The sequence below is a fragment of the Lithobates pipiens genome, unplaced genomic scaffold, assembly GCF_037356315.1.
Source record: "Lithobates pipiens isolate NorthernLeopardFrog02 unplaced genomic scaffold, aLitPip1_a1.2 Scaffold_8, whole genome shotgun sequence".
Taxonomy (NCBI): Eukaryota; Metazoa; Chordata; class Amphibia; order Anura; family Ranidae; genus Lithobates; species Lithobates pipiens.
The window spans coordinates 549,429,288-549,456,613 of NW_027507903.1; the positions used below are offsets into that span (position 1 = coordinate 549,429,288).

Below are 27,326 nucleotides of genomic sequence, written 5' to 3' on the forward strand. Positions count from 1 at the left end.
ATTTAGTGACAACTTTGTGAAAAAAAAAAAAGTTTGTAATTTTCCCGCAACTTGTGGCAAAATATAAAATATTCCATGGACTCAACATGCCTCTCAGCAAATAGCTTGGGGTGTCTACTTTCTAAAATGGGGTCATTTGTGGGGGTTTTGTGCCATCTTGGCATTTTATGGCCTTCAAAACTGTAATAGGTAGTGAGGAGTGAAATAAAAAAATTACGCCCTTAGAAAGCCTGAAGGCGGTGCTTGGTTTTCGGGGCCCCGTACGCGGCTAGGCTCCCAAAAAGTCCCACATATGTGGTATCCCCGTACTCAGGAGAAGCAGCAGAATTTATTTTGGGGTGTCATTTCACATATGCCCATGGCATGCATGAGCAATATATCATTTAGTGACAACTTTGTTAAAAAAAAAAAAAAAAAAAAAAGTTTGTAATTTTCCCGCAACTTGTGGCAAAATATAAAATATTCCATGAACTCAACATGCCTCTCAGCAAATAGCTTGGGGTGTCTACTTTCTAAAATGGGGTCATTTGTGGGGGTTTTGTGCCATCTTGGCATTTTATGGCCTTCAAAACTGTAATAGGTAGTGAGAAGTGAACTCAAAAATTTACGCCCTTAGAAAGCCTGAAGGCGGTGCTTGGTTTTCGGGGCCCCGTACGCGGCTAGGCTCCCAAAAAGTCCCACATATGTGGTATCCCCATACTCAGGAGAAGCAGCAGAATTTATTTTGGGGTGTCATTTCACATACGCCCATAGCATGTGTGAGCAATATATCATTTAGTGACAACTTAGTGTAAAAAAAAAAAAAAAAAATTTTTTTTTTGTCATTCAATCGCTTGAGGCAAAAAAATAAAATATTCAATGGGCTCAACATGCCTCTTATCAATTTCCTTAGGGGGTCTACTTTCCAAAATGGGGTCATTTGGGGGGGTTTTGTACTGCCCTGCCATTTTAGCACCTCAAGAAATGAGATAGGCAGTCGTAAACTAAAAGCTGCGTAAATTCCAGAAAACGTACCTTAGTTTGTAGATGTGACAACTTTTGCGCAAACCAATAAATATACAATTATTGACTTTTTTTTTACCAAAGACATGTGGCTGAATACATTTTGGCCTAAATGTATGACTAAAATTGAGTTTATTGGATTTTTCTAATAACAAAAAGTAGAAAATATCATTTTTTTCAAAATTTGCGGTCTTTTTACGTTTATATCGCAAAAAATAAAAGTCGCAGAGGCAATCAAATACCATCAAAAGAAAGCTCTATTTGTGGGAAGAAAAGGACGCAAATTTTGTTTGGGTACAACATTGCATGACCGCGCAATTACCAGTTAAAGCAGCGCAGTGCCAAAGTGTAAAAAGACCTCTGGTCATTTACCAGCAAAATGGTCCGGTCTGAAAGTGGTTAAGGGAGGTTACTGTTGGATCATCCATTATCCCAGTCGGTGATATCAGAGGTTCCCTTGGCGGAACAGGGCACAGGGTTTGATTCAACCTTTCATGGTTCCCGAACCAAACGGTGAGGTAAGACCCATTCTAGATATCAATGATCTGAATCGGCACTTAAATATCCGATCCTTTTGCACAATCCGATCGGTTGTGTCCATTCTGCAGGAGGGGAGTTTTTGGCTTCCATTCGATAGCAAAGATATCTCCACGTGCCAATATTTCCCGCTCACCAGAAATTTCCGCGCTTTGAAATATAAAATCATAATTTTCAGTTGTGGCCCTGCCATTCGGTTTAGCAACAGCACCACGGGTGTTCTGAAAGATTCTGGCACCTCCTTTAGCCAGTTTAAGGGCTCAAGGGATAACAGTCCTAGCCTATTTAAACAATCTACCTTTAACCACTTCAGCCCCAGACCAATTTTCAGCCTAAGGACCAGAGGTCTTTTTACAATTTCGCACTGCTTTAACTGGTAATTGCGCGGTCATGCAATGTTGTACTCAAAAAAAAATTGCATCCTTTTCTTCCCACAAATAGAACTTTCTTTTGATGGTATTTGATTGCTTCTGCGATTTTTATTTTTTGCGATATAAATGGAAAAAGACAGAAAATTTGGAGAAAAAAAAGATATTTTCTACTTTTTGTTATAAGAAAAATCGAATAAACTCAATTTTAGTCATACATTTAGGCCAAAATTTATTCAGCCACATGTCTAGTAAAAAAAAAAAGTCATTAAGCGTATATTTTTTGGTTTGCGCAAAAGTTATAGCGTCTACAAACTAGAGTACATTTTCTGGAATTTACACCGCTTTTCATTTATGACTGCCTATCTCATTTCTTGAGGTGCTAAAATGGCAGGGCAGTACAAACCCCCCCAAATGACCCCATTTTGGAAAGTAGACACCCCAAGGAATTTGCTGAGGGGCATGTTGAGCCCATTGAATATTTGTTTTTTGTCCCAAGTGATTCAATAATGACACAAAAAAAAAGTTTACAAAAAGTTGTCACTAAATGATATATTGCTCACACATGCCATAGTTATATGTGGAATTGCACCCCAAAATATATTCTGCTGCTTCTCCTGAGTACGGGGATACCACATGTGGGACTTTTTGGGAGTCTAGCCGCGTACGGCACCCCGAAAACCAATCACTGCCTTCAGGATTTCTAAGGGTGCAAATTTTTTGATTTCACGCCTCACTACCTATCACAGTTTCGAAGGCCATAAAATGCCAAAATAGCACAAAACCCCCCCAAATGACCCCATTTTAGAAAGTAGACAACCCAAGCTATTTACTGAGAGGCATGTTGAGGCCATGAAATATTTTATATTTTGCCACAAGTTGCAGGAATATTACAATTTTTTTTTTTTTTTGCACAAAGTTGTCACTAAATGATATATTGCTCACACATGCTATGGGCATAAGTCAAATTACACCCCAAAATAAATTCTGCTGCTTCTCCCGGGGATACCACATGTGGGGGACTATTTGGGAGCCTAGCCACGTACGGGACCCTGAAAACAAAGCACTGCCTTCCGGATTTAAATATCAAACGCTTCCAAAAAAAACTGTTAGCGATCGCAGGGATCATGCCTGACTCTGCGATCGCTGCAGTTATGTGTTTAGTGTTTTGTAAGTGACACTGATCGATCGATACTGCACTTGGGTGGGCTGGACGGAGGGGCAAAATGCAGGTGCTAGCAGGTATTTGGGCTGATCCTGCTAACAATGCGTTTTTTGGAACCCTAAACTGCTGGGGACGCTAGTATAGATCTGATCAGATATTGATCTGTTCAGATTCTATACCACTACGGGAGGTTTATGCTTTGCGCGTGGGTGTTGGCGGTACTGGCACTAACCTAGCGTTGCCTGGGGCGACGCAGACCCTGACCCTAAAACCTAATTGAGATCACCCGCCGGGTGATCAGGGGGTTAAACCTTTATTGGGTAATAAATGGTGGGTGCCCTGATGCTATAAAAAGCAAACTAACCAGAGTCACCCGTAACACTTATACGGTGATCACTGGTGAAAGGGTTAACTAGGGACAATCAGGGGGTTCACATTTTTATTAGGTAGTATATGGGGGTCCCTGGCGCTATATAAAAACCTGACGGGGAACCTAAATAACTATCTGGCTAACCAGCGTCACCAGTGACACTTATACTGTGATCGTTGGTGAAAGGGTTAACTAGGGGCAATCAGGGGGTTAAAACCATTATTGGGTAGTATATGGGGGCACCTAGCGCTATAAAAACCTGGCGGTGAACCTAAAAAAATAACTAGCTACCTAGCGGCACCAGTGAAACGAATGCAGCTATCAGAAAACAATTGCTTAGTGACACTGGCAAAAGGGGTTGAAAGGGGAACCTAAATAACTAACTGGCTAACCAGCGTCACCAGTGACACTTATACTGTGATCGTTGGTGAAAGGGTTAACTAGGGGCAATCAGGGGGTTAAAACCATTATTGGGTAGTATATGGGGGCACCTAGCGCTATAAAAACCTGGCGGTGAACCTAAAAAAATAACTAGCTACCTAGCGGCACCAGTGACACTAATGCAGCTATCAGAAAACGATTGCTTAGTGACACTGGCAAAAGGGGTTGAAAGTGTTAACTAGGGGCAATCAGGGGGTTAAACCTCTATTGGGGGGTGGTAGGGGGCTACCCTGGCCCTAACACTAACTGCCCTGACACTTTTTACTGTCACAACTGACACTGAATGCAGTGATCAATAAATAAATGATTACTGCAATCAGTGACACTGTGACGGGGAGTGGGGGCGGGGGGTGATCGGGGGGGGGGGGTTTGTGTGCCTACATGTTAGTGTAGTGTTTGGTGCACTTACTTTCAGTGTTCTCCTCATAGTGCGGTCAAAAAGACCGCCCCGAGGAGAATGACATCACTTCCTCCCTGCCTGTGTTTACTATTCACAGCGGGAGGTAGCTTCTCACTCGCCAGGAGCGATCGAGAGGGGGTGGCCAGAAACCAACGACCATCCCCTCATCCCGGATCGCTCCTGAAGCGAAACAGACCGCTGCATCCAGCAGGAGGGGGTCCGATCGGACCCCCCACCCGCTGGAAGGCAAGCACGTACATGTACGTGCCATTCTGATGACGTACATTGGCATGCGGCGGTCCTTAAGTGGTTAATAGATCATTCAGTCTCAGGTCTAAACTAGAGGCTGATCACAGCTGTAAACTACCTGTAAACTCTGGCTTGGATATTCAACCTAGAAAAATCCTCCTTTAAAACCATCAAGGAGATTACAGTACTTGGGGCTGGTTATAGATACCGACAGAAGAATGTATTCTTACCCCTAGACAAGATTCAGTTCCATTGTAGGACTAATTGAACTTATCAAAACAAAGAAAAATCCTTCCATTCGGCTGTGCATGAAATTGTTAGGGGAAATGGTGGCCTTCTTCGAGGCCGTCCCTTACGCACAGTTTTCACTCAAGACTGCTTCAAAATACCATCCTGTCGGTCTGGAATAAAAAGATTCAGGCCTTGGGTTTTTTCCAAATACCCTTGACTCCCGACGTAAGTCAGAGCATAAATTGGTGGTGGTTATCTAGCAAAAGGGAAAAAATGTCTTCCTGTGTCCTGGAAAGTGATAACAGATGCCAGCCTTCTAGGCTGGGGAGCAGCCCTGGAAGAAGATCCTGTCCAGGGGAGATGGTCCAGGTTAGAGGACCTTGCCTATCAACATTTTGGAAGATTCCGGGAGTACGTCTGTCCCTAGAATCTTGGACGGTCAGACTGAATCCTGACAGGACAGTCCCGTAGTCTGACAAGGCCATGGCTGTGGCTTACATCAATCACCGGGGGGGGGGGGGGGGGGGGGCACGAGAAGTCGTGCAGCACAAAAAGAGGTGACTAGTGTTCTACCTTAGGCAGAACACAACATTCCTTGCCTATTGGCAATTTTCATTCCAGGAATAAAGAATTGGCAGGCGGACTACTTGAGTCGCCAATAATTATTTCTGGGAGAATGGTCTCTTTAACCCTGACATCTTCCTAGTGATATGTCAGAAATGGGGTATTCCAGAAATGCACCTATTCACGTCCAGATTCAACAACAAAGTCGATAACTTTGTGTAGAGAACAAGGGATCCGCTAGCAGGTGGAACAGACGCATTAGTCTTCCCATGGGATCAGTTTTTTTACTGATCTATGCGTTTCCTCCAGTTCTGCTACTTCCGCGTCTTCTCCGCAGGATCAAGCAGGAACGAAAGGAGGTCATTCTGGCTGCCCTAGCGGGTTCCAAAAGATCTTGATTAGTCAAGATCATAAAGATTGCAGTAGGAGTCCTTCGGACTCTGCCATTATAGCCAGACCTTCTCGCACAAGGTCCGGTATTCCATCCTACCTTACAGACGAAAACTTTAACAGGTTTGACTGTTGAATCCCACTTTATAAAGGATCATGGGTGATCTCCTTCGGTAGTGTCTACTTTGATTAATGCCAGGAATCCGGCTTCCAGAATCATTTACTATAGAGTCTGGAAGGCATATGTTTCTTGGTGTGGATCCAGGGGTTGGCACCCCAGGAAGTATGTCATAGGCAGGATCCCTGATTTTCTGCAAATGGGATCTGAAATGAAGCTGGCCTTGACTTCTATCAAGGACCAGATCTCTGCCTTGTCAGTGTTTTTTCAATGGCCTCTTAATTCCCAATCTTGGTGCGTAGCTTATTCAGGGGTTAACACGGATTAATCCCCCTATCGAGGCATCTCTAAATCCTTGGGATTTAAATTTGGCCTTATTGGCTTTGCTGGATCAGCCGTTTGAGCCTTTACGAGAAGTTCCCTTGGTTCTTTTGACAAGAAAGATAATCTTTCTGGTTGCCATTTCTTCTGCTAGAAGAGTATCGGAACTAGCGGCTCTGTCTTGTAAAGAGCCATATTTGATCATGCATAAGGATGAGGTGGTTTTATGTCCTCATCCTGAATTCCTACCAAAAGTGGTAACAGGTTTTCATTTAAACTAAGATGTATTATTCTTCCTTCTTTCTCCCCAGAGCCTCAATTTAGGGAAGAAAAGGCACTACGTTCCCTTGATGTAGTAAGAGCGATCAGTCTATCTTTAAGGCGACCGCTCAGGTTCGCAAAACACATGTTCTGTTTGGTACTGCCAGAGGCTACAAAATGTGGACAGGCAGCGTCAAAATTCACTATTTTCCAAGTGGATTTGTCAAGTGATTTTTCAAGCTTCAGCTTAAAGAAGAGAATTCTTCCTTCTCATTTTGGAGCACACTCATCCAGGGCAATTCGTGCCTCTTTGCATCATCAGGCCTCTATGGCACAGATCTGTAAGACTGCGACTTGGTCTTCGGTTCATACGTTTATCAGATTTTATCAAATCAATATTAAAGGTCATGATGATATTGCCTTTGGGCGCAGTATACAGTAGGCTGCAGTAGGAGTCCTCTGGCCTCCCTTTTGCCCTACTTTTTTGTCTCCCTGCCTTTAGTTGCCATTGCTATGGGACATCCCACATACTAAGTACTATGGCTCTGTGTCCCCTGATGTAAGAAAAAAAAAAACAGGATTTTTATAACAGCTTACCTGTAAAATCCTTTTCTTTGATGTATATCAGGGGACACAGAGGTCCCTCCCTTCTTGGTATACACTTGTATTGCTTGGCTACAAAATTGAGGACTCCCAGTAGTTATATAGGGAGTACACTTCTTGCCTTAGGACGTGCCAGTGTCCATCACCTATCAGTGGCCCTATAACCCACATAGTAATTACTATGGCTCTGTGTCCCCTGATGTACATCAAAGAAAAGGATTTTAAAAGTAAGCTGTTATAAAAAACCTGTTTTTGCGTTTCGGGACTTATCACTGGGTTGAGTGGACCTCATAAACAGGGCAAGAGGGATGCTCGATAGTATAGCATTATTTAAAACGTTATAGTTACAACATAGTAGAAAAATTATAACTGAGCAAATCAAAGACGAGCAGCGAGCTTGTGTATGTCACTTCTGGCATCTCGTTTTCCGACGCGGGTTCATCAGTCACGTGACTTCATCAGGGAAGTCACGTGACTGTGACGAACACGCGTATGAAAAAGAGATACCGGAAGTGACGTACACAAGCTCGCTGCTCGTCTGTTTTGCTCAGTTATCATTTTTCAACTGTGAGTACCTTTTATTACTATGCTGTAACAATAAAATTTTAAAGAATACTACACTATCGTGCATCCCTTTTGCCCTGTTTGAGGTCCACTCACCCCAGTGATGATAAAAGAGAGATCGCATATTCGCTCCATGTGAACTTAAAGATGACCAGATATCAGTAAGACCGATTTGGGGACGCCCCTCCTGGGGACATGCAAGGGTTCTAAAACCTGTTTTTATGCTGTAACCTTACAGCAGAAAGGTAAGGGGACACCCATCTACCTAACTAACGGAGAAAAAGAAAAAATTATTGCACTACCTAGGAGCCTCAGCACTTTATTTGGTTTATCTTTGGTCATTTGAAGTCTGCACAGTTTTTTACATTGTTTGCATGGACATTTTCAGTATTGCAATTATTGCGAAGTTTGCACATTGTTTGCACGGACATTCGGTATCATAATTACTGGCACTTGCACTTTATATATGTTATTTTTGGATCAATACAACTTTGCACTTTATACGGACATTTCTGTTGAGCAGTTTATGAATTTTTTTTACTGGATGTTTTTTTTTACCTTCATTGGATATTTTGCATGAATATTTATATATTTTTTATTGCATTTATTTGAGCATCCCTGCACCAGGAGTCTTTGTAGATAGATTGTGATTTGGATGCTGCAATATCACATTCACGTTATTTAATTTACACACTTTTTATTTCTACTTTGCATGAAATAGCCTCAATTTCTCACTTCTACACCCTTCCCTCTTCAACCCCACCGCCTCTCCTTCCCTGGTTCCCCTCCCCCTCCTTATATAGCACAGCACTATTCTATTCAATTATTCAATTTTTTGGGTTTGAATAACCCCTTTCAGTGCATGCAGCAATATTCTCCCTCCCCTATCTAATTGGTTGGTGCAGAGATACCTTTACTTAATTTTTGCCTAGAAGAAACCTTGCTGATGCAGTACAAAACTATTATGTAATTTGTTACTGTGCTTAGTCTTGCTATGGTGTATGATCTGTGACCTAAAACTGTCTGACCCAGCCTCACCTTAGTAGCAGAGTTTGACTATTCCTCACATAGTTTTAAGCCTCCCATTTCTGCTTTTTCTGTTTGTTAATGACTATTTCAACCTATGAAATTGATCATTGCCTGCTTGATAGAATTGGTTATTCATAAACTTGACTGTACTCCTACAAAATAGCTGACTTTGTAAGTATACAAAGTGTGAAAGTTTGACTTCATGCTGGTTTGAAGGCAATGGGTAGTCACACCAAATATTGATTTGATTTTTGTTTTTGTTCTTTCACTTTATATTTTACAAATTGTGAAAAAGAAAAAAAAAAGAAATTTTTGAAAGCATCTTGCTTTCAGCATTTCTTTGCACCTGCCTACATTTTTTTCCAAGTATGTGGTATCGCCACAATCATCGGGAGTAGGAAAATTTATTTTGCAGTTTTCTTTGGTAGTGAAACATAATAGCGTAAAAATATATTTTTTTTTTTTTTACTATTTTTCGACAGCTTTTCTTAATAAAGAAATCAAGAGATATGCATTAACATTTCTCACCAAATGAAAGCCTAATCTGTCCTAAAAAAAGCATAATCCATCTGGATACACTTAAGTAGTTGTGATGTAATGTACAGTTATACAAACACGTGCCAGAGTTGCAAAATTGGGCTTGGGCGTTAAGTTTTTTTTTTTTTTTTTTTTACCCTGTCCATGAAACCGTTAATGTGCGTTTCTTAGCATTAATTGAATTGTTATAACATTGTTTTTCTGTCTGTCCAGCCTAACCCAAAGTTTTTCAACACTGAGGAAGGTTTCTGCTTTTTGTGCTCATTTCTAGAGTGATGAAAATTTTGGAAATGAAGCTGGTTGGGAGAAATTTCTTTGACCCTTCAAGTGCCACAGTGTTGCAACAATACAGGTGAGTTTACCTTTCTGAAGAATGGCCACTTTTAACCACTTGCTTACTGGGCACTTAAACCCCCCTCAGTCCCAGACCAATTTTCAGCTTTCAGCGCTGATGCACTTTGAATGACAGTTGCGCGGGCATACAACACTGTACCCAAATGAAATTTTTATCATTTTTTTCCCCACAAATAGAGCTTTCTTTTGGTGGTATTTAATCACAGCTGGGAGTTTTATTTTTTGCTAAACAAACAAAAAAAGATGCAAAAAAAAAAAAAAAACATGTTTAATAGTTTGTTATAAAATTTTGCAAACAGGTAATTTTTCTCCTTCATTGAAGTGCGCTGATGAGGCGGCACTGATAGGCTGCACTGGTGGGCACTGATAGGCTGCACTGGTGGGCACTGATGGTCTGCACTGGTGGGCACTGATGGGCTGCACTGGTGGGCACTGATGGGCAAAGACGGGCACAGATAAGATGGCACGGATGGGTGGCACTAAGGGGCACTGATAGGTACCACTGATAGGTGGCACTGCTGGGCACTGATAGGGGGCACTGATGGGCGGCACTGCTGGGCGGCACTGCTGGGCACGGATATGTGGCACTGTGGTGCAGCACCTTTGTTTAGGCAGACTGTGGGCACTGCTGGGTGGCACTGCTGGATGGCACTGTGGGCACTGCTTGGTGGTACTGTGGGCACTGCTGGGTGGCACTGACAGGGGGGGCACATTGTTTATTTAGGCAGGCAAAGCAGGGGGCAGGTGGGCACTGGCAGGGCTGGCCATGATCGGGACTGATGTCCTGATCACGGCCGCTGGTGATCGGCCTTTTCTCTTCTCCTCGCGCTATCAGCGCGAGGAGGAATAATAGCCGATTACCGGCTCCGTTATATCACATGATCAGCTGTCATTGGCTGACAGCTGATCACGTGATAAGGGGTCGGGATCGAACCCTTGCACGGATCGGTGATCAGGCGAGTCTCGTAGACTCGCCGATCCTAGAGCGCGCCGCGCGCGCCCCTAGGGGCGCGCAGGCCGCTCGTGCACGGGACTACGTCAATAGACGTAGTCCCGGAAAAGGAGATCCGCGCTGTAGCCGTCATTCGGCTATAGCGCAGGTCTCAAGTGGTTAAACGTGATGTGAAAGGTTTTAGACATCAATAGGGAAAGTATGTTTCCAGTAAGTACTTGTTTTTGGTTTATTTGCCTGGAAGAAATGTTTTTGAGATTTCATATCTTACACGTTTGCTTCTTTATTGATTTGCTCCTGTTTTCTTATATTGAGATTACCGGATTCTCCCTATATTTTGGATATTTTATACAGCAACTGCCAAAATAAAATGTTAGTCATCTCAAGAGTCTGTGGTTAATAAGTGTGGGCAGGTAGATTTCTATGGTACCAATAAGCAGAAAGTGGGCAGGTAGATTTCTATGGTACCAATAAGCAGAAAGTGAAGTCTGTATATAATAAGTTGAAGGGGCCTCATAGTGTTATACAATCTCAAGCTATATGAAGAGACAGGAGTGCATGCAAGGTGGCTAAAATGGATACCACTTGATTCCTGGGCTCTGACAAACTTATTTTCAAAGCCCACCCTAATTCCTTCCCCGCTGATGGCCACCACCTCCGACACTGACTAATTAGAAGGCCTCCTATACGTCCTTTTTCGAGGTACGTTTAGAAGGTATGTTTGGAGTTTGTTAGAATTTGTTGGTTTTTTGTTTTTGTTCATCCACCTCTTGAGACCACACGTTCTCAATAGTATTAAGGTCTGGGGAATTTCCTGACCACAATTTTGATATTTTGTTCCCCAAGCTACCTGGTTATCACTTTTACCTTATGGCAAGGTGCTCCTTAATGCTGGAAAAGGCATTGTTAGTCACCAAACTGTTCTTGGATGGTTTGGAGAAGTTGCTCTTGGAGGATGTTTTGTACCATTCTTTATTCATGGCTGTGTTCTTAGGAAAAATTGTGAGTGAGCCCCCACTCCCTTGGCCTAGAAGCAACCCCACACATGAATGGTCTCAGGATGCTTGTCATGTACCTACCTGACTGTGGAGCCCGAGATGATGAGGGTGGCCTCTTGCACAATTTTTGTCCAAGCAACCCTGGTAGTGGAGACCGGGACTGCTGGGGCAGTGGAAGGGTGCAGGTGCCTGGCATCTGTAGGGAGTGAGCTGTAACTTGAAGATACAGGAGCCCTCCCAGTGGTCGTGTGGAGTCTGGTCACAAGCCTTGTTCAGCAGGAGCTAGGCAGACAGGGGCAGAATCGGGGTCAGTTGCAAGATGGAGAACAGACAAAAGTCAGTAACGTTCTGGTGGTGGGGTACCAAATCAGGAGGTGGATCCCTAGTCATAAATCCAAGCCGGGGTCAGTAACATAAGCAAGAAGTAGATATAGCAGGCAAGGGTGATCCAAGAGAGTTGTCCGATGTAGCCGGGTCAGGAACCAAGGTCAGCAGACATGGATAAGAATCTGGAGCACAGGAACCAAAGCTGAAGACAACCTAGCACTGAAGCCAGGCACTCTAAATTTATATAGGCTGCTGGGTGCCAGAATCTACGAATGAGTGGGCGCGCTAACATGTATGCACATGTGCTTGCACATATACGCCAGTGTGCATGCACATTCCAGTCCTTGCTCGTCTTGGTTTGTGACTCTACACATGCACTTTAGAATTAGCACTTGCTGAATGGGCGTTAGCAGCTGCTGAATGGGAATGAGCACTTACTGCACGGGAATGAGCACCTGCTGTACGAGTTCTCTGACAATGCTTTACTGTTGGCATGTCACAGGACTGATGGTAGCGCTCACCTTTGTCCCAAACAATCGGAAAGGGGATTCATCAGAGAAAATTTGTCTACCCCAGTCCTCAGCAGTTCAATCCCTGTACCTTTTGCAGAATATCAGTCTGTCCCTGATGTCTTTCCTCAAGAGAAGTGGCTGCTTTGCTGCCCTTTCTAACACCAGGCCATCCTCCAAAAGTCTTTTCCTTACTGTGCATGCAAATGCACTCACACCTGCCTGCTGCAATTCCTGAGCAAGCTCTGCACTGGTGGTGGCCTGATCCCGCAGCTGAATCAACTGACGGTCCTGGTTGCTGGACTTTCTCGGGCTCCCTGAAGCCTTTTTCACAACAATTGAACCTATCTCTATGAAGTTCTTGATCCAATAAATGGTTGATATAGGTGCAATCTCAGTAGCTACAATATCCTTGCCTATGAATCCTTTTTGTGCAAAGCAATGATTACTGCATGTGTTTCCTTTAACAGAGGAAGGACTATGATTTCAAGCACCACCCTCCTTTTAAATCTTGCAGTATGTTGTTCTAACTCAATTGGCTTTATAGAATAATTTCCAACCTTTTCTTCGTAACAACACTAACATGTCAGCTGGTCCTTTTGTGGCAGGGCTGAAATGATCACGATACATAACAATCTGGAGTATATGCAAATTGACATCCTAAAACCTGAGGCAGTAGACTTTGTGAAAATATATTTTTGTGTCATTCTCAAAACTTTTGGCCAGGGCTGTAGTGCAGTTTTGATTAACACGTGAACAGTCTTAATAGCTGAAATATAATCTCCCTTGTGACTACCTTAAAGGACTCCCATTCAATTTGGGGGTGAAGGAGTGCACTTTACCGGCCAGTATGCAGCAAAGTGCTCCGACACAACCTGCTCAACTGTTAGCTCTGCCATCCAGCCAGGGTTAAGTCGCCAAGCCCTAGGACGTTTAACATCAGAAAGTTGCAGGGTAATTTGAAGAGGGGTGTGATCTGAGATGCCCCCAGCAAAATACATGGCTTCTGTAACCCAGGGCCACATTGGCAAAGGTCATATCTTTTGGAAGAGGTGGAGAATGTAGGTGATAAATAAAATAAGGTCTCCTAGTATGATGTTTCCACCTCCAGAGTTACGTTAGCATGGCAGAATCTGCCAAGAAGTGAAGGTCTAGTGAAGAATGCCCAAGGGATTAGAGCTGTCTTGGGGTTGTCAAGTACATTATTAAAGTTCCCTGCAATCAGCATTTTTACCACTTAAAGCCTGGACACTTGACAATTACACAGGCATGCAACACCATACCCAAATTAAAATGTTATAATTTTTTTGAGACAAAACATTATTTTCTTTATCGTACATCACGGGACACAGAGCAGACATAATAACTAACTGGGTTATACACCACCTATAGGTGAATGGACACTGTCAAACCAAAAAAAAGACAAGAATTACTCACCTTCATTACCCATCCTACACAGGAAGTACCTCCGTTTTTTCCGCCAGTGTCTTGTAAGGTGATGGTCACGGTTTGGAGAAGCTCTCTATGAGCTAGCTAAGAAGATGATCCTGGATGATCCTGGAACAGATCCTGAAGGATATATAATCGGATCCATCCGGACGGTGATGCACTAAAATGGATGGTACCCGAACCTCGTTACACAAGATCATTACGAGGTATTGCCTGTAATCTGACCCTTTGGGCACTGGACCTTGGGGATCCGGACCCTTGGTAAGAAAAAAGATCCTAAAGGAGCTCCGGAAGGGTGTTTTACAGGTCCAAGGGAGTGACCCCATATTCAAGGGGACCCGGTCCTTGGAGGTCCTAGAGACAGAGACCCGCTGTGATGGGGGAAGTTTGGAATCTAGCTTTTCAGCAGAATCCTGCAGTGGGACTGGTAAGTGTTCGTTTTAAAAGCTTTTTTGCACTTGCTAAACCGTAAGATGTATTATCAGTCTTAACTTTTTTAGAACCAGGTGTCATAATTTTCTGTCCACTGGGGACAGTAGTGTTGCGGACGGCTGTGCTTCTCTGTGGAGCTTTCAGCCAAGTTAATCCTATCAGGAGGTGGGTGGTTCTTTGGAGTCCCCCTCCCCTGTGCATCTAGTTCTTATGCCTGTGTCTTCGGTGGCCCTTTCCCAACGCTGTTTATTTGGTCGGAAGGGGCATGCAGGTGCGAGTGCGTGGGAATGGTGCGAAGGAATGTGCATAAGGGATGTGCACGTGGGAGGGGGTGCAAGAGCTGCACAGGACGCTACAAGTGTGCACGTGGTAAAACATACACGCCAGACATGTGCCGTAGGGGTGGAAGAGGCCATATTAGGAGCTGTTCCAGCTCTAGGCTTCTGTAAGCAGGCTGGAGGGGACACAGTATGGCATCAGCTGGACATGTGAGTCACTGTGGCTGGATGGACCAGGGCACCGCAGGTCCTGTAAGAGCTGCAGTATTTACAGAGCGGTTGACGTGCATAAAGGTGGGTTTTATTTACCTCAATTTTTTTGGTCTCGGGCATGTCTTCCCGGAAGAGGAGCAGGAAGGGGTGCGAATGTACCATCTGTTTTGGTGGATGCTAGCCTTACATCTGCTGTGTTTAACTCTCCTGAAAGACCTGAGGCAACTGGCCAGTCTCATCCATTACGATTGTCAGGCATGGTAGCAACAGCTAATGCTACTGCCTCGCCCTACGTTACATAGGACAACTTAGCATCAGCTTTAGCTGGGCTAGAGGGGAAAATAGCAGGTATGATTGCTTCAGTTTCCCAAGGGGAAGGAAACAGGATAGATCCTCTTCACCTGAGCCCCTGCCTATATTGGAACAGGATCGGGCAGAAGATGTGGAAGAAGTTGGAGTGAGCGGGAGCAAGGTCAGGCTACAGACTCCACTTCTGAGGAGTCAGGTTCTGAAGAACCATTTTCAGCCTCTCAATCCCAGAGACTGCTGATCCAGTCTCTCACGGAAATAGTCCGATCAAGTTTCAAATTGCCACCTGTGGAGGCCACTGAAGTTTCCTTTTCTTTAGGATATCTGCGGTCTCCACAGTTTGCAGGTTTTTCCCTTGCATCTGTTGCTAGAGCAACTCATGTATACTGACTGGGATCACCAGGATAAGCTGTTTATTCCTCCTAAGAGGTTTGCAATTTTGTACCCTATGGAGGAAAAGTTTATAAGAAAATGGCGCATGCCATCTGTGGACGCTGTAATTTCCTCTGTGAATAAGAGTTTTACCTGTTGTCAGAGCTGGTGAGCCCTTCATTCTCTGAGCTGGCCGCTCAGCTGTCAGCTAATTGCCAGCTCTCATCTCTCTCCACAGTTACCAGCCGTTGTGGATCTGCTTGTCAGTCCCGCCTACTTAAAGATATGCAGCTCACTTCATTCCTGCCTTCTTCTTGGTCACATCACAAGAAACCATCTCCTGCACTCCTGTTTAAAGACTGGCTTGCTGCTGTTCTACTTGGATCCCTGACTTATGGCCTGGCTGATTACCTTATCTGGTTACTGAAATCTGGCTTGGCTGATTACCCGATCTGGCTGCTGAACTCTGGCTTGGCTGACTACCCGATCTGGTTACTGGACTTTGGCTATGCTTTGACTATGTTTACTCTACTTTTTATTTTTATTAATAAACGTGTTTCTTCACTGTACTAATGTCTCGGTCCTGTTCATGGTTTCTGACAGCAGGCGAAGGCCATGAATTCAGAAGATGCAGTCAATCCACTTGTTGGTAATATTTATTCCACATTGGATGAGCAAGATCACCACATGGATCAGTTTGCCATAGCATTTCAAACGCTCCTGAGTTGCACGGCTCAGCTGGAATCCTCCACTGTGGCTGCTCTGGTACAACCTGAATTGCAGGCCGTCCCTGCTGCTTGCGCCAGTCTCTGTGCAGGCACCCGTTCTGAGTATTACCTCTATAAGCGCTATATCTGGTTCCGCCCCGCTTCCTCAGCGATTTGGGGGTGATCCAGTTCAGTGCAGAGGGTTTCTCAACCAGGTTGATATTTACTTTGAGATGCTTCTCCAGGCTTTTCCCACTGACAGAAGCAAAGTAGGTTTCGTGATATTGCTGCTTTCTGAGAGAGCCTTGGCCTGGGCAAACCCCCCTATGGGAGACGCAAAATCCTGTTGTCTTGAGTTACCTACAGTTTGTGGCCTCCTTTAAAAGTGCCTCATGTCCATCAGAGTATGAGAAATGTTGCCGACTATGCCATTCAGTTCCGTAATCTGGCAGCAGAGGAACAATGAGTCGCTCGTGGCTGCTTTTTCTCATGGTCTTTCGGATTCCATCAAGGATGAGATGGCAGCCCAAGATATACTCACTGAGCTGGAGAGCTTGATCTCGTTTGCCATCCTCATTGACTCCAGACTCAGACTTTCTTTTAAGGAGCACTTGAGGAAGCCTCGTGTACGTTTTGTCTCTGAGCTTTGCGGTTCCACCCATGCCTCCCTCGCCTCCCATGTCTCCTGGTAGCGAGTCGGTCAGTGAAGACGAACCCATGCACTTGGGCTTCATGCATTTCTCTGCGGATGAGAGATCCTTTAGGAGGAGGGAGAGATTGTGCCTTTACTGTGGCCAGGTCAGTTTTTGAAGTCTTGTCCTACCCGTCCAGGGAACGCCTGAACCTTGAGGTCCTGTCATGAACAGGTGGCGTTGTTTCGTCCCCAGTTATCCAGAAGGATAAGCCCCTGACTTCTGTCACCCTTTCTTTGGCTGAGTCGTCCATCGAGATACAGGCTCTAATCGACTCTGGGGCTGCAGGCCAGTTCATTGATGCTGCATTTGTTTCACAGAACTCGATTCCGCTGCAGCTGCATGACACTCCACTTGCCATTGAGGCTCTTGTTGGGAGACCTCTACAGCCTGCCCATGTGACTCATGAGACGGTTCCGTTGTCCATGGCCGTAGGGGCTGTTCACCATGAGACAATCCAATTCCAAGTTATTTCCTCACCTAGGTTTCCGCTGGTTATTGGTTATCCTTGGTTACAGAGGCACAACTCCTCTTTCGATTGGTTTCATGCTGGGTTCTCTTCTGGTCACCACAATGCAGTGAGACATGCTTCCAGAAGGTAGCCAAGGTCCTGTGCACCTCTTCACTCTCCTCACAGCCTTAGGAGTACTGCAATTTTAGCGGTCTTTAACAAAGGTCAAGGCGGTTGTTTGCCTCCACACCGGCCTTATGATTGTGCAATTGACCTTCAACCTGGTACCTTACCCCCTCGTGTCCGGGTCTACCCTTTGTCGGTCTTGGAGGATAAGGCCATGGAGGAGTATGTTGCAGGCGCACTTTCTCGAGGTTTCATCCAAAAATCCTTGTCTCCTGCTAGTGCTGGTTTCTTCTTTGTGAAGAAGAAGAGGGGTGAATTAAGACCTTGTATTTATTATAGGGTTCTCAATCATTTCGCAATTAAGAATGCCTACCAGATCTCGTTGATTAGAGTTTTGACCGACTCAAGGGAGCAACATGAGGCTTGATTTGAGAGGGGCATATAATCTCATGCTGATTATGGAGGGTGACGAGTGGAGAACTGCATTTAATACCAGAACAGGCCATTATGAGTACCTCGTAATGCCTTTTGTCCTTTGTAACGCCTTGGCAGTTTTCCAGGAATTTATTAACAATGTCCTCCGAGATTTGTTTCAGTTATATGTGGTGGTTTACCTCAATGATATCCTCATATTTTCCAAGTCCCTGGAGAGCCACCACACAGATTACTGTTGTGTGCTTAAGAAAGTAAGAGAAAACAATCTCTATTGTAAACTGGAGAAGTGTGAGTTCCATCGTGAACAGGTTAAATTCCTGGGCTAAGTCCTTTCCACTGCTGGTTTTTCGATGGTCCCAGAGAAATTTTCAGCAGTCCTACAGTGGCCCCGATCCTTGGCTTACGTCCTATGCAGCGTTTCCTGGGCTTTGCCAACTATTATCGGATGTTTATTCGTAACTTCTTGTCTCTGGTCAAGCCCCTGACTGATATGACCAGAAAGGACAGTAACCCAAAGAGTTGGTCTCCCGAGTCCATTAAGGCCTTTGAGACTCTCAAGGCTGCCTTTGTTTCTGCTCCTGTGTTGGCACATTCTGATCCTACGTTGCCTTTTATCCTAGACGTTGATGCTTCTGAGACTGGAGTTGGCGCCCTTCTGTCTCAACGTCCTAACTCTGAGAGCGCTGTGCATCTGTGTGGCTACTTTTCCAAGAAATTGTCACCTGCAGAGTGCAATTACGAGATTGGTGACAGAGCTGTTGGCGATCATTTTAGCTCTGAAAGAATGGAGACCTCTCCTTGAAGGTACCACTGTGCCACAGTTCTCATTCTTACTGACCATAAGAATCTCACATTTTTGTCATAGGCTAAGCGCCTCTCTCCCAGAAGGGCGCCATGGGCTCTTTTCTTATCAAGTTTTAATTACATTGTCTTATTCTTACCCTGTACTAAGAATGTAAGGGGCTGATGCCTTGTCACGACAATTTTCCTCCACTTCCAAGTTGGAGTCGGTTCCCGTTCCTATGATTCCTCCTGAACGTATCCTGGCTACGGTTCGCACCAGTCTTCTCTTGGGTGAGAAAATTCTTGCTGCTCAGGTCCATGCGCCTACCGAGAAACCTAGTGACCGCTGCATTGTCCCAGAGAGTCTCCATACTGCCGTACTCGACTTAACATTCTCCCAAGGCAGCTGGCTACCCTGGGAAGAATCAACTCGTTTGGGCCATTTCCCAACAATTCTGGTGGCCTAGTCTACGGGCTGATGTAACTGCCTTCGTAGCTGCCTGTTCCGTGTGTGCTCAGAATAAGACTCCATGACACCTTCCAGTGGGCCTCCTACAACCCATACCCAATGGAGAGAGGCCCTGGACCCACCTGTCTATGGATTTTATTGTGGAGTTGCCCAATTCCCAAGGCAACACTGTTATCCTTATGGTGATTCTCAAAGGTGTGTCATTGTATTTCACTTAAGAAGCTTATTACGTCTAAGGAACTGACTTCCATTTTTGCTCGGGAGATCTTTCGCTCACATGGGCTACCCAAGGTGATTGTCTCGGACAGGGGTAGTCAGTTTGTCTCCCGTTTCTGGCAAGCCTTTTTTTTGCACAGTTGGGAATTCAGCTTGCTTTCTCCTTTGCGTATCACCCGCAGTCTAATGTGGCCTCAGAACGAGCCAATCAGTCCCTGGAGCAATTCATACATTGCTATATTTCTGACCATCACAGCAACTGGTCAGACCTATTACCATGGGCTGTGTGTGCTCACAACAGTGCATTGAATTCTGCTTCCTGATTTTCTCCAGTTATGGTGAATTATGGTTTCCAACCTTCCATGTTAAATTGTATATCCAAATCAAGAACGGCGCTGCCCCCACCTATACAGTTCCACTAGGGTGCATCTAATAATAAAAGTATTCATCCCACTCCGGGCGTTGCTGCTCTTTCTGAAATCCACTGGGTGGCAGACAAATCTATAAAGTACAGAGCAAGAGAGAGCGCACACCAGCCCTAGTGAATTAGATTCGATAAATACGTAAAAAGCCAAGTATCACACTCACAAATTGCCGATGTTGTTATGACATTGAAATCAAGAGCCTCCACGGCTGCCTTATCTCCCGATTTTCCTGCTCCCTATAGTGGCTTGCAGGGGGGCTAACCAGGCATTCAGTTCGTCTGCTTGTTATGGATACACTGTCCCTCTCTCTGTGTCTCACACGCTCGGACCAGCCGGCTGTGGATGACGTCACTCGCGGCCAGGGGAGGGTCTCTTGGCATGCGTGCTGACTCCTAGGCTGTGTATCAGACTGTTTCCGTGACTACATGTTTCGGAGGCTTAAGGTCTGTTTTTTATTTAAAATGGAAGTAAACCCTTCCAAACAACTTTGACCTACAGGTAAGCCTAGATTAAGGCTTACCTGTAGGTCCAAGTAATATCTCCTAAACCTATATGGTTTAGGAGATATTTGCCCGAAAATGGGCACCGCTGTCTACGGCGCATGCGCCGTAGACAGCGGCGCGCAGGCGCACTAAATGCGGCAAGTCCAAGAATGGATTTGCCTAATTTGTCGACTCCCGTGCGCATGCGCGGGAGTGACGTCATCGCGGCTCCGCCGAATGGCAGCGTCGGAGCTCCGAGACGCGACTCCCGTGCGCATGCGCGGGAGTGACGTCATCGCGGCTTCTCCGCTGTCATTCGTCGGAGCTGCGAGAGACGCCACAACCAAGATGGATGCGGCGGACTACAGGTGACAGCGGCGACTTCGCTGGCTCCTGTGTCAGGTAAGTGACACATAATGAGCTACTATGCGATGCATAGTAGTCCATTATGCTTTACCTTTGCAGGGAAAAAAAGAGGAAGTAAACCCATTAGGGTTTACTTCCTCTTTAAGTATGCAAGTACCCTCCCAACCCTCCTCGCAAGCGCCAATTACAGGGAGCTTCTAATCAGGGGGGAGGAAACATGCCCAGAAACACATCTATCAAACAGAACAAAATGGAAACAACAACAAACACTTATTTGCAAATAGTCATAGATATACTTTGCAATAATGATTATTAATTAAAAAAAGGCGTTGCATTTTTATATATATATATATATATATATATATATATATATATATATATATATATATATATATATATTCCATGCTAAAGTGAATTAAAATAAAATAAAAGAGCACATTACAAGACATCCTCAAAAATAAACATACATATATATGATGATGATAATACGGAACTAGCAGATATGTGACAAATATAGTTACAATATAAAAGGTAAATTTTCTATATGTAATATACCTTTTTTTTTTTTTTTTAAATATACCCTTTTTAAAAACTCAATTACTAAAAATTAATATATAAATAAATATATATATATATATATATATATATATATATATAATAGAAGTCAATGTAAAATTAATTTCTAAAATTATTTATATGAAAAAAAACCTAATTAAATGTGTATGCATACATACACATTATCCATACAGATATGTATTATATTTGGTAGACTACATCCATCATATGAGGGCACCAATTTCCAACTCTTCATTTTGCCCTTCTGGCGCCATACTGTTTAGCTTAAAAATCCCAAAAGATTCTCGTTTGCACAGTCTATCAAATCGTTCGCCTTCTGGTATGGACATTGGTATAGCTTCTATGCCAAACAGTTCAAGCCCCTTAGTGCTACCTTCATGCTTATGTTTGAAATGACGTGGTACACTGTTTCTCAACTTTCTTTTCTATGAATCTCCTATGCTCACCAAAACGGGTCCTCATTTCGCACACTGTCCTACCAACAGTCTGTCTCCCGGTTCTGGCGAGCCTTTTTTTGCACAGTTGGGAATTCAGCTTGCTTTCTCCTCTGCGTATCACCCGCAGTCTAATGGGGCCTCAGAATGAGCCAATCAGTCCTTGGAGCAATTCCTACGTTGCTATATTTCTGACCATCACAGCAACTGGTCAGTCCTATTACCATGGGCTGTGTGTGCTCACAACAGTGTATTGAATTCTGCTTCCTGATTTTCTCCAGTTATGGTGAATTATGGTTTCCAACCTTCCATGTTGCCTGACTTGTTTGTTCCACATAGTATTCCTGCACTAGAGGAGTTTCTCCGTGGTCTTCTTTCCACTTGGGCACAAGTCCAGGAGGCTTTTATGTCATGCTAATGATAGTTAGACTCCATGCTGACCGCAGACACCTGCCTGCGCCTTCCTACTGACATGGACATTTACTGTACTGTTCATCTAAGCACAAGAGACTCCATTTTGTCCTCCTTTGCTTTTGTGTTCTGTAACCTTCACCTAACACACAGAAACCTCTCCTACTAAACACTCTCTACTCCCCCCTCCCTTCTCAATGTTTTACTTTTGCAATTGTTATATTCGCTAGCTTTTAATAATATATTTCTATTTGTTTAGCTCTTAACATATTTATATTTGTTAGTTTTTAATAACATCTCACACCACCCCTTTCTTATCTATGTATAAAATAACATGTAATAATAAATTTTGACACTGAACGGACATTTTAAACACAGTGATTGAGTCCTGTGAATCTGTTCCTGCAGCTGCAGTATTAACTTTGTTTTAGAGTCCCAATCAGAAATCAGTCATAACAGTTTTGGCGAGCCAGCCAGGAGATTGGCAGAGTTTCCAGAAGGAACCGCGCTTTGATCTGGATCATCGGGAACGCAGACATCTAAATGCCGGCTAGGTAAGCTGTCCTTAAGCTTGCTATATTTCTGCCTTTCCTATGTATCATATCTGTCGGTTCTCAAGGAAACCAGACCACTCTCGGACCTTTCTGGTTGGGTAACGTGTGTGTGTGAATGTCCTTCCCCATCAGTATCAGTCATAACACTACCATGTTGAGGACAGGGTCTGGCTGTTATCTCACAACCTCCGACTTCATATTCCCTCACTGAAGTTCACACCTCGGTTTATGGTGCCTTTCCGTATCCTTTGCAGGATTAACCCAGTGGCTTACGTGTTGTACCTTCCTCCTAGTATGCGCATCTCAAATGTGTTTCATTTCTCCTTATTGAAACCGTTGGTCTGAAACCGCTTTACCACCTCTGTGCCACATCCTCACCCTGTACAGGTTGGCTCATTGGAAGGGCTACGGTCCACAGGAACGCTCCTGGGTCTCATCCTCGGGCGTATATGCCTGTGCCCTTCTCCCTGATTTCCAAAGACGTTTTCCCCTCCAAGCCTGGTTGTCCTCTGAGGGGGAGGGGGTCGTTGAGGAGGTGGGTACTGTCAGGACTGGTTTGCCCTTCATTCTCTGAGCTAGCTGCTCAGCTTTCAGCTAATTACCAGCTTTCATCTCGCTCCAGTTTACCAGCTGTTGTGGATCTGCTAGTCAGTCCCACCTACTTAATTCACTCACTCACTTCATTCCTGACTTTGCCTTGGTCACATCACAAGAAATCATCTCCTACGTTCCTGTTTAAAGACTGGCTTGCTGTTCTTCTACTTGGATCCCTGACTTCTGACCTGATTACCCGATCTGGTTACTGAACTCTGGCTTGGCTGATCTGGCTTGGCTGATTACCCGATCCGGCTACGGGACTTTGGCTATGCTTTGACTACACTTAACTATTTACCTTTTTATTTTTATTAATAAACAAGTGTGATTTCACTGTACTTCTGTCTTGGTCTGGTTCATGGTTTCTGACACCTGTCCTGTAGATAATACCCAGGTGTTTAAGGATCCAGCAGATAAGAAATTGGAGTCTTTATTAAAGACTTCAATTGTTATTGCTAGGGCTGCTGTACAACCAGCAGTGGCAGCTATCGGTATCTGTCAGTCTTTAAAGGACCATGTGAAACGGGTAACTAAGACTGTTCCCGATCAAGGGGTACTTGCGCAGGATTTGGCAGAATTGCCTCTGGCCTTATGTTTCACAGTAGATGCCATTAAGGATTCCATACACCAGGTGTCCCGGTTGGCCCTGCTGTTAGTGTCTATGCGCAGGATTATTCGGTTAAAAAAACTGGTCTGCAGAGTTACCCTGCAAAAGATACTAGCTGGTTTTCCCTTTCATGGGGAGCAGCTATTTGGAGAAGACCTGGATAACTATATCCAGAAGTTTTTACGGGGTAAGAGTTCGCTTCTACAAGTTAGGAGAAGCAGACAACCTTCCTTCAAGGTGTCTAGTACCCTGCACTTCCATTTCTGGTCATTCGTTCTTTCCAAATGGAGTCAATTCGTTCAGTGGTACATATGGTGGAATTCCTGGCGTCCATAGACATCAAGAATGCTTACCTACATGTGTCAATCTGCAGGTCCCATCAAAGGTTTCAGCGATTTGCGGTGGGCGACCAACATTTTCAGTTAGCCATGGCACCTCGGTTATTCACAAAGATATTGGCTCCGGTATTCGCGTTTATAAGATCTCGGGGAATATCAGTTGCAGGATAACTGGATGATCTACGATTGATAGAGCAAATGGTTCCAGAACTGAGGTGGAATGTAGCTGATGGTTCAATTCTCGGAGCGTCTGAGGTTGGGTCCTGAATTGGTCAAAATCATCCCTGCAGCCATTTCAGTGCCTAGAGTATCTGGGGCTAATACTAGACAGTCGATGCAAAGGTATTCTTGCCACCAGAGGTGGTCAGAGTCCTGAAAAACCTCGTCCAGGTCATAAAGGAGAAAAGATATCCATCCAATCGTCTGTATGAGGCTACTGGGGAAGATGGTATCTTAATTCGAAGCGGTCCCTTATGCACAGTTCCACTCTAGACCACTTGAGAGCAGCATTCTGTCTGTCTGGAACAAGACTTTCCAGACTCTGGACTGGCACACGTTTCTTCGTCTGAAGGTGCGTCAGAATCTCAGTTGGTGGATGTTAACCAGGATTCTGGAAAGAGGAAGGTCCTTTTTACCTGTGGTCTGGAAGGTGGTGACGACAGACGCAGCTCGGGCAGCTTGCTTGCCTCTAAGCTTCTGGACTTCCAGACTAGAAGGACGTCCTGTGAGGGTCCAGTCGTACAATGCCATGGCTGTGGCATATATCAGTCACCAGGGGGGCACCAGGAGTTGGACAGCCCTGAAGGAAGTGGATCGCATGCTGACCTGGGCAGAAAGATTTGTTCCATCCTTATCTGTCTTTATTCTGGGAGAGGAGAATTGGCAGGCGGACTTTGAGTCATCAGCAGATTTTACCAGGGGAGTGGTCCTTAAATCCTGAGATTTTTGCATCAATCTGCTGCTGATGGGGATTCCGGATGTAGACCAGCTGTCTAGATTCAACAGGAAACTAGACAGCTGTGTGTCCAGTAGCAGGGATCCACTGTCATTAGGGGCAGATGCCCTGATAATTCTGTGGGATCAGTTTTCACTGATATATGCCCCTCCCCGGCTGCTGCCAAGACTACTTTGCAGAATCCAGCAAGAGAGAAAGCCGATAATGCTAGTAGCTCCCGCCTGGCTCAGAAGGACTTGGTGCGCACAGATTATAAGACTGGCAGTGGGAAGCCCCAGGGTTCTTCCACTCCATCCGGATCTGTTTTCACAGGGTCCAATATTCCACCATACTTTACGGTCTCTAAGTTTATGGTCTGGCTGTTGAAACAAGGATCTTCAAGGACCGGGGCATTTCTGGGTCAGTATGGTCTACCATCTTGAATGCTAGAAAGCCAGTTTCTAGAAGTATCTACTATACAGTCTAGAGATCCTATATTGCCTGGTTTGAGGCCAGGAGGTTGCACCCCGGTAGATATTTCATCGGGAGCATTTTGGCTTTTCTGCAAAAAGGGGTGGATATGAATCTGGCCTTTAAGTATGAATACGGGTCAAATTTCGGCCTTAGCAATTTTTTTTTTTGTCGAAGGCCTATTGCTTCTCACTCCTTAGTACAAACGTTTGTGCAGGGGATGATTTGTGTGCTTTCACCGGTCAGGCAGGCCGCCTCTGTGCCCTTGGGATTTAAATTTAGTACTGTAGTGTTCTACAGAGACAGCCCTTTGAGCCTATTCAGCAGATTCCGTTAGTCTTCTTGAGAAGAAAATTTGTTTTCTTGGTGACAGTGACGGCGGCCAGGAGGGTGCTGGAGTTGGCAGGTCTGTCCTTTAAAAAACCTTATTTGATTTTGCACCAGGATAAGGTGGGTTTTGCAGCACAACCAGAATTGATGCCCAAGGTAGTGTCCAGTTTTCATCTAAAGCAGGATTTTTTTCTACCTTCCTTTTCCCTAGAATCCACAGTCTGCAGAAGAGAGAGAATTTCATTCTCTTGCATAGTACGGGCTGTCAGAGTCTATCTGAGAATGTAGGCTCAGATGCGGAAGATTGATGTTCTGTTTATATTGCCAGAGGGTCCCAAGATGGGACAGGCAGCATCTAAGTCAACTATTTCTCAGTGGATCCGCCAAGTGATTGTTCAGGCTGAAATGGATATTTTATAGATGGGGAAACTCCTTTCCTCATATTGATTAGTGGTTCCAAATTAATAACTACTGCAGTAGGGAACAGACACAAAAGATACGCTCAGCATCTTTCCAAATAACTGTTCCCCTTTATTATGACACATTTGAAGTTTTTTATACACATGATTATGTAGGTATCATATTAATATTAAAATTGTACGTTTATGGTAAGAAGGGGCATTACATAGGCAGGCTAATTCTAATCAGGACTCGGAAAGAATGCAAAACATGTACTGAAAACATTATTAGTGCCGTGTGCACAGTGAGGGCATTGTGCAATAGATGTAAAATAGAATATAATTATATACAGAACTTAAAAATTTCCATTACAGTCTCCTATTTTGATCAATATTTTGATCACTAACCATACCTGCTATCACCTTAAACCTGGAACCTCCACACGCTTAGGTGGAGGGTAGTCCTGGCCAAAGAGGCAAAAACTCCATTGTGGATTAAATAATAGCTGAGCAGCTTTTTCATTACAAAATGACTTTTCATTGTGAAAAACAAATGATTGATAAGACATATTTACACAGTACTGGCTGTATTCCTGTGGCCAGAATGGCCTTCTTTCTTAATTGTTGGTATGTTGACCTATCAGCATATGTAAACAGAAAAATCTACATAAAATGGAAGACCTACAAAAGACAAATATGAATTCAACATGGCTAAACGACTTTTTAAATATATAAATCCCTGTTATCGCAAGAGGGAAACAAATCAAACACAGAGATTTCTTTAATTTAGACATTTTTTGCAGTGTCTGGTGTGGATCCAGGTGACTTTACCTTCAAGTTTTGCAAAACTGTACATGAAATAGATGCAGTATTGTCTCCAAACATTTCCTTATATATAAATGTCTCTTGACAATCCACAAGTCACCTGGCTTTAGTTTTAGATACTTCCAAACTTTTAGGATCTGGAATTGGGGAGAAAACGCATAAATGACTTTGTCAAAAACCTTAAAAGATCAGCAACATTCTCTGTGAGATCCAAATGGAGAACTTCAGCTGATGAGACAAAATATAAGAAAGTGAGTAACACACTCCCAAACCAAATCCCATGGGGAGAGAGTCCAACATCCCCTTAGGGGCTTGATAAAATATAATAAAACATTCAGGCTAAAGTGTTCTAGTTTCTT

At 44.2% G+C, this 27,326-nt stretch overlaps 1 protein-coding gene across 2 annotated transcripts in view; it reads left to right on the forward strand.

Annotated features, from left to right (window-relative positions):
* The window catches only part of PIWIL2 (piwi like RNA-mediated gene silencing 2), a 666,930-nt gene that overhangs the window by 281,964 nt on the left and 357,640 nt on the right, over positions 1–27,326 (forward strand). For both annotated transcript variants that reach the window (XM_077469839.1, XM_077469840.1), the window contains exon 9: positions 9,422–9,502. In XM_077469839.1, coding sequence (XP_077325965.1) covers positions 9,422–9,502 — 81 coding nt within the window. The remainder of the gene's footprint in view (positions 1–9,421; positions 9,503–27,326) is intronic.